Here is a 10,428-nt window from a genome sequence, read left to right as displayed (position 1 = left end):
CTCAGTCACCATCCTGGGCCAGGAGGTGTCCCTGCGTCGGACCTCCCCAAACTTCCCGAAACTGCCGCTTCGCTCTGGCAGCCCTCGGCCCACCGCTCCGCCCGCCCCTTTCCTACGATGCTCCCCGAATCGCCACCCCCGCCTCCGCCCCCAAGAGACTCCTCCTTAGGAAGCGCCTGCCCCGAAGAAGGGGAGGCCCCGCCAAGAGCTCGGGCCTCGAACTTCATCCTCCTGCTCGCAGCCGCCCTCCCCAAGCCCCCGGGACGCTGTCGGCGCAAGGAGACCCCTCGGCTGGCGTCGCGGCCGGGAGTTTCGGAGGCCGCGTCCCGCAGCTCAAGTGTGGCCCGCAGCGCCGCCCCCCGCGTGCGGCCGAGGGTCTCTGGGCGTCTGTGGCCCGGGAGGGCGTGCGGAGGGGACGGAGCGGCGGCACCAGCTCCAGAAGCAGGGGGATTCTTGCGGTGAACATTTTGCAGGAATGTAAATGAGTGCGTTTTGTGTGGTGAGGGAGGAAGGGGGGGCTGGGGGCGGGGGCAGGGGAGGACTGGGGGGGCGGGGAAGGGTGGGGGCGGGGAGGAGGGTTGCACATTTTACAGCTCACTGACCATTTGGCGATCCATTGAGAGGAGGGTTTGGAAAAGTGGCTCCTTTGTGACAGCTCTCGCCAGATTGGGGGGCTGCTGATTTGCATCTCATTAGCCATGCGGGCGGCCGGCTGAATATAAGGGCGGCAGGCGCCGGCGAGAGCCAGATCCTCTGCGCGCACCCGCGGAGACCCGACCCGGCCGAGGGCAGAGCGCAGGGGAACCCGGGCAGCCGCGGCGCAGAGCCTCCTCCCACGGCCCGGCCCCTCCGGTCCTGCGCGTGTGTACTGGATGGCATTGGCTGGATTCATCGGAAAGACGCGAATCTTTGCTGTGACACAGGAGATCAGAGCCCGGAGTGCTCCCGGAACGACCGCCGCCGCCGAGTGACACCGGGCCGCGATCCGCAGGGGCCGCCGCGCACACCCGCCGCCGCCGACCGTGCCTTCAGCGCGCGCCGCTGGCCCCGGATTATCGCCTTGCCCGTGGGATTTCCAGACCGCGGCTTTCTAATCGGCTCGGGAGGAAGCTCTGCAGCTCTCTTGGGAATTAAGCTCAATATCTGGACTCTCTCTCTTTCTCTTTCTCCCCCTCCCTCTCCTGCGAAGAAGCTTAACACAAAACCAGGAAGCCGGCGACCCTCACCTCCTCGGGGGCTGGGAGGAAGGAGGAAAACGAAAGTCGCCGCCGCCGCGCTGTCCCCCGAGAGCTGCCTTTCCTCGGGCATCCCTGGGGCTGCCGCGGGACCTCGCAGGGCGGATATAAAGAACCGCGGCCTCGGGAAGAGGCGGAGACCGGCTTTTAAAGAAAGAAGTCCTGGGTCCTCCGGTCTGTGGCGAGGCGAGGGAGCTTTTCTGCCCACGCTCCCCGGGGCCCATCGATCCCCCGCGCGTCCGCCGCTGTTCTAAGGAGAGAAGAGGGGGCCCCCCAGGCTCGCGCGTGGGGCGAAGCAGCATGGGCGGTCGGTGCGCGCTGGCCCTGGCGGTGCTCTCGGCCTTGCTGTGTCAGGTAGGCGGGCAGGTGGGGGCGCCGCAGCCTTGCGGGGTCTCACGGGTAGCCGGGGCGCGGGGCAGGAGCGCGCGGGGAGGGGCGGACAGCGGCACGGGCCGCGCCAGCCACATCCCGGAAGATGAATCCCGGGGGCGACGACCCCAGCGCCGGCCGTGCAGCGAGCGCCCTCGGCCCCTGAGCCCTTCCAGGCTCCCCGCACACCGCCCCCCCCCAGGCCCCACGCCCCCTCGCTCGGGCGGGACCCGCGTCTTAACGCCCCCGCCCTCCCCCGCGCAGGTCTGGAGCTCTGGGGTGTTCGAGCTGAAGCTGCAGGAGTTCGTCAACAAGAAGGGGCTGCTGGGGAACCGCAACTGCTGCCGCGGGGGCGCGGGGCCGCCGCCGTGCGCCTGCCGGACCTTCTTCCGCGTGTGCCTCAAGCACTACCAGGCCAGCGTGTCCCCCGAGCCGCCCTGCACCTACGGCAGCACCGTCACCCCCGTGCTGGGCGTCGACTCCTTCAGTCTGCCCGACGGCGGGGGTGCGGACTCCGCGTTCAGCAACCCCATCCGCTTCCCCTTCGGCTTCACCTGGCCGGTGAGTGCCGCACCTGCGGGCGCCGGGCCGGGTCTGAAGCGGGGCGGGCCGCAGGACGCGCTGGGATCCCGCCTTGGGCGCTCGGTGGCGGGACCTCGGGGACCCCGCGAGGCGCAGGTGGGCGCTGCGATCTGCCTAGCGGCGGCCCCAGGACTCCAGCCCAGCAGCGCAGACACCTCGCCCCGGGGCCCGGCGCCCTGCAGGAGGGGACCGCGCTGGGAAGAGGAGGAGAGGCCGAGCGCGCGCGGGAGATTTCCGTATCCGGCCTCTGTGCCAGGTCCCCAGTCAGAGGCGCCCCTTCACGTGGGAAGGTTCTGGTTTCCCGACTCCTAGACGCGCTGGTGGCGCAATTACCAGCGCAGCGCGGCCGCTCCCACCCGGAGCGTGCCCATCCCCCAAGAAAAATGACGACGGCCCTCGGGCCTCTTCTACCCCATCCTGCCTGCATTCTCTCTCTCTCTCTAATTAAAAAAACAACGTAATATCCTGTAGTATAGGCTGAAAAAACACGTCAGGAAACCACTCTTTAAAAAGTTCTTCCATTTCCTTAGGGAAGGTGAGAGCAGGCAGGAGATGCGTGGAGACCCTCTCCAGACACGCCGCCGCAGACCTGCAGCCTTCAGGCCTGTGTTGCTGACCTGGTTGTTAGGAATGACTGCTTTTTGCCTTTTTCTTTTCGTTACCTTTCTGGGTTGTCTTACGTCTTCTCCCCTCTCTCCCAGGGCACCTTCTCTCTGATTATTGAAGCTCTCCACACAGATTCTCCTGATGACCTCGCAACAGGTAAAAACAAAACCCAAACCCCAAAACTGCTTCCCCCAGTTAATAGCACTGGACTTTGCCCACCCATTCCCCAACCAAACCCGGACAGCTTTCATTCTGCACGTGCCCCAGAAAGTTCAGGGTGGAGCGGCTTGGGCCTCCTTCCCGTGCTGAATGTCTCCGTCCACCCCCGCTCTGTCCCGAGTCACAAGGTTCTCGTTCAGAACCAACCAGAAGCATCTTCTCCCCATAGAAAACCCAGAAAGACTCATCAGCCGCCTGGCCACCCAGAGGCACCTGACGGTGGGCGAGGAGTGGTCCCAGGACCTGCACAGCAGCGGCCGCACGGACCTCAAGTACTCCTACCGCTTCGTGTGTGACGAACACTACTACGGAGAGGGTTGCTCCGTTTTCTGCCGCCCCCGGGACGATGCCTTCGGCCACTTCACCTGTGGGGAGCGTGGGGAGAAAGTGTGCAACCCTGGCTGGAAAGGGCCCTACTGCACAGAGCGTGAGTCTCTGGGAAGGCACCAATGGCTCACTCGTCCACGAACACGGACCGCGCACAGGGACGGGGCTTCCTGAGCCACGGGGGGCTTGGGACTGTAGAGATATTCTGGTGGGGAAACTGAGGCCCAGAGGACAGAAGTGGATTGCTATAAGTCACAGCTCGGCAGTGGGAGGGTTGGGGTCAACGCAGACATTTTAACATCCCAGGCTGTGTTTATCCACTATCGGAACTGCCTTTCTTAATCAGGGAGGATTTTAGAGACAGGGCCAGGGGTCAGGAAGTAAAGCCAGTGCTACCCCCAGGGTGTGTGTATTAGAGAGGGAGAGGAGGAAGGAAGGGAGGAACACAGAGAGAGCTTGTGTGTCAGGGGCACGCTTTCAACCCGAGTTCTCAGTGCTGTGACAGCCTCACACTGGGAAACGTTCCATTTTCTCTCTGGAGCTGGTGTGCTTGACCTCTCTGGAGCAAACGCCTTTCCGGATACTTCCTGTGACGTGCACTGTCTATGCTGGCCAGCGGGCAGGCTTTCACTCCTGTGGGCTGCTGAGGCCGGGTCTCCAAGGCCTGTGTGGGCGAGGGGTGCACAGCCCCGTCTGGCTTGAATGCTCACGCAGCACCTTGTCTGGAAAAGCAGTGTCTTCCCAATAGTGACAGAGGCTCTGCCTGCCTGATTATTAGGTATTGATGTGTCAGTTTCATGACAGGCAGTTGACTAGGGCAGGGGTTGGGGCGGTGCTGGCTCCTGGTTGTGGTTCATGGGGACCTCAGGAGCTCTCTCTCCAGCTTACTGAGGCCTCACATGCACGCCTGGCCGTCCCAGCCCATTGGTACCGGATTTCTCTACAGCTGGGGATTGGGTAGGTCCTGGAGCTGCCCAGAAACTCCAGGGAACTCATTCTCCTTCCTTGGAACTGGACAACCTTGGAGAGGGGCTCTGGGAGGCCCAGAACCTCTGGTAGGAGCTGGGTAGTGCCTGGGGTTGAGGGTGGGTCTTCCCTTTCACTGAGTGCCTTGATGTCCTTGCTCCTTAGCTTCCCAAATTCCCTCCGGAACTTACTGAGCTCCTTCTAAGCTTTACTTTGGCCTGAACTGGTTCTGGAAAAAAAAAAAAAAAAAAAAAAAAACTTGTGGAGCTGCTTGTTAATGAGTTTCATAACCAGACAGTGAGCGCCAGCTCCAAGCCTCAAGCCCACTGTCTACCCCTGCCCTGCGGGAGCCTCTGGCCGGTCTGCTGCCTCCCTGCCTCTTCTTCACCACAGGGTAGCCAGAAACTTAAACTTTTTTCTTCAAACACTGAAGTCTCTCCCCGCCCCCAGCTTGCGCGTGCCGTAGATTAGATCTCTCCAGGGATAGGTGCAGGGACACCCGCCGGCTGCCATTGGCGGAAGGGGTGTGTGTGCGTGCGTGCGTGTGTGTGTGTACACGCGAGGGGTGTGTGTGAGGAGGTGGGGCCGGGGGCGCGGGGGAGGCCGGCATTGTTGCGCTGGGGCAGCTGCCGTGGAGGACAGACAATGGAGCAGCTGTCCTGCCCTGGCACCCTGCATACCAGCTGTCCACTCTTATCTGCACACTCACTTTCTGGGATATTAAGAGGTGGAGCTTTGTGCATAGAATTGGGAAGTGGGGGAGGAGGAGGGGGAAGACTTCTGACCCTCTCTTAGAAGAAAAGGGGATAGGGTGGGGGTGGGGGCTTCCGAGAGCCCTTTTGTCCTTAAGCCACTGTGTTAAGAAGAATGCTCATCCCCAGGGCTGAGTCAAGTCCCAGGCTACTAGGCAGGGGGGTCAGTCCTCCACAACCTGGGAAGATTAACTCAGCTGGGATTTGCTGACTGAAGCCGGCGAGTTGTGTCCTGGCCCCAAGGGCAGCAGCCCTGTTGGGCGGTACTTGGCGCGGGGCTTGACCCTGTTTTTCCTTTGCTTGTAGCTATCTGCCTGCCTGGTTGTGATGAGCAGCATGGATTTTGTGACAAACCAGGGGAATGCAAGTAAGTCTGCACAAGGTGGTGTTTTGTTTTGTTGCCTTTTCTTGTTATCCTTTCACAGCTGGTATATTTGTAAAAACAGCCCTAGGTGATCATTCGAAAAACTTCAGTAAGATTGATTGAACAGGGGGCCGTTTTCTCGTGTTTCTACTTAATCAATGTTTGGCAGCATGTAAGGTCATGGAGTTGTCATTCGTCTAAGCCCCTTAACGGCTATGAGAATTTACAGAGAGTAATTTAAAAAGAGTTGGCACAGGAAATGATAGTATAGTTCAGTGGTTCTCAAATGTTGCCTCATCCTAGAATCACTCGGAGTGATTTTTGAGATGCTGACACTGGGGCTGCCCTAACCCCCATGAAGCCAGAACCTCTGGTGGGGCCCAGTCCCAGGCTGCAGCTCCCAAGGTGACCCAGTGTTCTGCTAATCTGGAGAACCAGAGGCTCACTGGTGCTGCGGGAAGATGGTTTCTAGGGTGAGAATGTCCACTGCAAAGCCAGCAGCAGTCAGCGTCCATCTGAGTCTTCTGCTTTTCTCCAAGGTGCAGAGTGGGCTGGCAGGGCCGGTACTGTGACGAGTGTATCCGCTATCCAGGCTGTCTCCATGGCACCTGCCAGCAGCCCTGGCAGTGCAACTGCCAGGAAGGCTGGGGGGGCCTTTTCTGCAACCAGGGTAAGCCTTCTCTCCCTGAGGCAGCCTGCTCCCTCCAGAGCAGCCCTGGACTTCCCTGGCTGTTTGATCACTGGAAAAATAAAGTCTTCCTGCATTTGACGTCGAGCTTCCCATCTCCTACTTTTCCTGTCCCCACCCCTCACAGACCTGAACTACTGCACACACCATAAGCCCTGCAAGAATGGGGCCACCTGCACCAACACGGGCCAGGGGAGCTACACTTGCTCTTGCCGGCCTGGGTACACAGGTGCCACCTGCGAGCTGGGGATCGACGAGTGTGACCCCAGCCCTTGTAAGAATGGAGGGAGCTGCACGGTAAGTTGGAGGCTCCATGGCATCTTACCCCGAAGCTGGGGTGCCCTGGTGTTGAATGGAGTGTGTGAGCTCCTTGGAGCAACTGTGGAAAGCCTCTTCTGACCTCTCCATCATGTAGGATCTCGAGAACAGCTACTCCTGTACCTGCCCACCCGGATTCTACGGCAAAATCTGTGAATTGAGTGCCATGACCTGTGCGGATGGCCCTTGCTTTAACGGGGGCCGGTGCTCAGACAGCCCCGATGGAGGGTACAGCTGCCGCTGCCCAGTGGGCTACTCCGGCTTCAACTGTGAGAAGAAAATTGACTACTGCAGTTCTTCACCCTGTTCTAATGGTAAGGGGGCAGCTGGCGATTGCTCAGAGACTCGGTGAGTGGTCAATACTGAGATGGCATTAAAAACGAGCATTTGTGAGTGTATGAAGCACTTTTATCCAGACCGCCAGGAATTCTCGATGGAAGCTCTATCTTTGAGTCTGGAAAGGCCTGGGGAGTGAGAGAGGCCAGGGCATTTGTTACGAAGTTCTCTGTGGAAACCTAGACCAAGCAGTGAATGACTTGCTCAGGGCCACGAGGTGCTCGGGGCACCTGAGGCCGCCTGGGGTTCAGTAAGTGATGCCCACAGGCCCTGGCCAGTCCAGCTTGGGAGGATGGCCCAGCTGTGTGGCCACCCAGTACAGTAGTCGGGGGTGTCCCTGAGTGAGGACAGAGAGCCTCCTGCTAGCAGCGAGGGGCTGGCTGCCCAAAGCAGACACACAGCAAGGAGAGCTGGGCCCCAGATGTGCTGGAGCATTCCAGAATGATCATCCTTTCCCTCCCTCCCTCCCCTGTTGTCAGTGCCTGCTCCTCTCACTCGCCGCTGTGTAACTGTGGGCAAGGACACCCTCGTTAAGCCTCGGTTTCCCCATCTGAAACCTAGGTCGAGTGGCACATGCTCTTGTCCGGCTGTTGTGGCAACTAATGCAGTCACCACGCAGTGTTCTGCACAGCGCCTGCCCAGATGCTGGCCGTGTGGTTTCTGACTTGTAGAGCTAGACCTGGATGTCTCTTGTATTTGAGGTCCTAGACCATGTCGCCTTGCACTGTGGATTCATTCAGGCCACAAACTGTCTTTGGTTTGTCGGGTTTCTACAGTGACAGACACATAGATGCTTCAGAGTGACTCTTTGGTGAACAAACCTATGAGGAGACACGTGATGCTCATGTCCCTGTGTTCCAGGTGCCAAGTGTGTGGACCTCGGTGATGCCTACCTGTGCCGCTGCCAGGCCGGCTTCTCGGGGAGGCACTGTGACGACAACGTGGACGACTGCGCCTCCTCCCCGTGCGCCAACGGGGGTACCTGCCGGGACGGCGTGAATGACTTCACCTGCACCTGCCCGCCCGGCTACACGGGCAGGAACTGCAGTGCCCCCGTCAGCAGGTGCGAGCACGCACCCTGCCACAATGGGGCCACCTGCCACGAGAGGGGCCACCGCTATGTGTGCGAGTGTGCCCGGGGCTACGGGGGTCCCAACTGCCAGTTCCTGCTTCCCGAGCTGCCCCCGGGCCCAGCGGTGGTGGACCTCACTGAGAAGCTAGAGGGCCAGGGCGGGCCATTCCCCTGGGTGGCCGTGTGCGCCGGGGTCATCCTTGTCCTCATGCTGCTGCTGGGCTGTGCCGCTGTGGTGGTCTGCGTCCGGCTGAGGCTGCAGAAGCGCCGGCCCCCAGCCGACCCCTGCCGGGGGGAGATGGAGACCATGAACAACCTGGCCAACTGCCAGCGTGAGAAGGACATCTCAGTCAGCGTCATTGGGGCCACGCAGATCAAGAACACCAACAAGAAGGCGGACTTCCACGGGGACCACAGCGCCGACAAGAATGGCTTCAAGGCCCGCTACCCGGCGGTGGACTATAACCTCATGCAGGACCTCAAGGGTGACGACACCGCCGTCAGGGATGCGCACAGCAAGCGTGACACCAAGTGCCAGCCCCAAGGCTCCTCAGGGGAGGAGAAGGGGACCCCGACCACACTCAGGGGGTGCGTGCTGCGGGTCGGGCATCAGGAGGGGGTACCTGGGGGTGTCTTCCTGGAACCACTGGTCCGTTTCTCTTCCCAAATGTTCTCATGCATTCATTGTGGATTTTCTCTATTTTCCTTTTAGTGGAGAAGCATCTGAAAGAAAAAGGCCGGACTCGGGCTGTTCGACTTCAAAAGACACCAAGTACCAGTCGGTGTACGTCATATCCGAGGAGAAGGATGAGTGCGTCATAGCAACTGAGGTCAGTGCAGGCAGCAGCCGCTCCCTCCTCCTCGGCATGGGAGCACCTGAAGCCGGAGCACGGGAATCTGTCTCAGGCTAACTTCCCATTTGTCTTGTGGCCCCTCCAGGTGTAAAATGGAAGTGAGATGGCAAGACTCTGGTTTCTCTTAAAATAAGTAAAATTCCAAGGATATATGCCCCAACGAATGCTGCTGAAGAGGAGGGAGGCCTCGTGGACTGCTGCTGAGAAACCGAGTTCAGACCGAGCAGGTTCTCCTCCTGAGGTCCTCGACGCCTGCCGACAGCCTGCCGCGGCCCGGCCGCCTGCGGCACTGCCTTCCGTGACGTCGCCGTTGCACTATGGACAGTTGCTCTTAAGAGAATATATATTTAAATGGGTGAACTGAGTTACACATAAGAAGCATGCACTGCCTGAGTGTATATTTTGGATTCTTATGAGCCAGTCTTTTCTTGAATTAGAAACACAAACACTGCCTTTATTGTCCTTTTTGATACGAAAATGTGCTTTTTCTAGATGGAAAAGATGTGTGTTATTTTTTGGATTTGTAAAAATATTTTTCATGATATCTGTAAAGCTTGAGTATTTTGTGATGTTCATTTTTTATAATTTAAATTTTGGTAAATATGTACAAAGGCACTTCGGGTCTATGTGACTATATTTTTTGTATATAAATGTATTTATGGAATATTGTGCAAATGTTATTTGAGTTTTTTACTGTTTTGTTAATGAAGAAATCCTTTTTAAAATATTTTTCCAAAATAAATTTTATGAATGACAACCAGAAGGCGTAGTTACTTGGCTTTCCCTTAGAGTGGACGTGCGCTCACTCACCTGCGGCCCGGGAGGCTGAGGGCAGAGGTGGCCTTGGTGTTTCTCTTTTCAAGGCTTTGGTTTCCCTGGATCCATGAGAAGCAACCCGTTCCTCTGCTCCGTCAGGAAGCTGCTTGCTGGCCATCATGAGGTGACTTGGTAAGAGCAGGCACGCGCATGAAGCAGCCGCGATTTTCTAATTCCATTCCCCTATGCATTTATTAGTTCTTTCCATAGAAAGAATAAGCGTTCCTCATTCATTCATTCATTCATTCATTCATTCATTCATTCATTCATGCCAGTGTAGACTTGTGAGTTATTTTGTACCCAGTGGGTCACAGCTGTCATGATTTTGTCGCCGTTTGACGCCAACATGGCCCCAGACTGGGCGTGGGAGTCAGGGAAGCTGCTCCTCTGCTTCCTGTTGGTGGGCAGCCCTGTCTCTAAGCACGTCCCGCCTTCTGGCTCAGCAGGACCACACGGGCTACTTGTGGGCTGACCCCCTCATTTGCCGCTTTTCCCCCCGCTAAGCCCTGGTTCCTTTGAGTGAAAATGGTAGTGATTGCATTTTTAACTTGTGCGTACCTCAAAGCATTGAGCGGTTCCCAGGATGGAAAGAGGGCGACCTATGTAGCAGGAGCTGCGTGGAGGGACTGGCGCTCATTCCCTCTCAGACCCGACTCCGCTGTGCCTTTCCTCCTTGCATTAAGGGCGCATTAAGTACAGAGGCCAGCAACACCAGCAAAGAGAAGTGTTTTGCTAAGAACACTGAGCTTGAATCTGATGACAGCTCTCAGTCTAATGACCAGTTACGGAAACACAGGGGACTGAACACTCCTTCCTCAATGCCTCACAGATCTGCGCAGCCGAATCCAGGGAACTCTGTAGCCAAATAAATTGCAAGGAAAAACCAAGAAAATGGTGAAGGGGAATCTATAGATTCAAAGAGAC

General features: G+C 58.1%; 1 protein-coding gene across 1 annotated transcript; it reads left to right on the top strand.

Moving 5' to 3' along the window:
* Positions 1-604: 604 nt before the first annotated feature.
* On the top strand, positions 605-9,445 carry DLL1 (delta like canonical Notch ligand 1). Its single transcript, XM_054490280.2, has 11 exons — positions 605-1,589; positions 1,869-2,165; positions 2,888-2,948; positions 3,181-3,438; positions 5,363-5,423; positions 5,960-6,090; positions 6,236-6,405; positions 6,524-6,740; positions 7,624-8,422; positions 8,547-8,664; positions 8,774-9,445. Exons 1-11 carry the CDS (start codon positions 1,536-1,538, stop codon positions 8,777-8,779), a joined length of 2,172 nt encoding a protein of 723 aa, XP_054346255.1. The 5' UTR covers positions 605-1,535; the 3' UTR covers positions 8,780-9,445.
* Positions 9,446-10,428: the final 983 nt, after the last annotated feature.

The sequence above is a fragment of the Pongo pygmaeus genome, chromosome 5 (genome assembly GCF_028885625.2).
Source record: "Pongo pygmaeus isolate AG05252 chromosome 5, NHGRI_mPonPyg2-v2.0_pri, whole genome shotgun sequence".
NCBI classification, from domain to species: domain Eukaryota; kingdom Metazoa; phylum Chordata; class Mammalia; order Primates; family Hominidae; genus Pongo; species Pongo pygmaeus.
Note: the sequence above shows the minus strand (reverse complement) of the source record. Positions and strands in the feature narration are given on the sequence as shown.

Coding starts and splice junctions, on each gene's coding strand:
- DLL1 (XM_054490280.2), top strand. CDS start 1,536: ATGGGCGGTCGGTGCGCGCTGGCCCTGGCGGTGCTCTCGGCCTTGCTG. Junction 1,590..1,868: donor TCTCGGCCTTGCTGTGTCAG/GTAGGCGGGCAG, acceptor TCCCCCGCGCAG/GTCTGGAGCTCTGGGGTGTT. Junction 6,741..7,623: donor TTCTTCACCCTGTTCTAATG/GTAAGGGGGCAG, acceptor CCTGTGTTCCAG/GTGCCAAGTGTGTGGACCTC.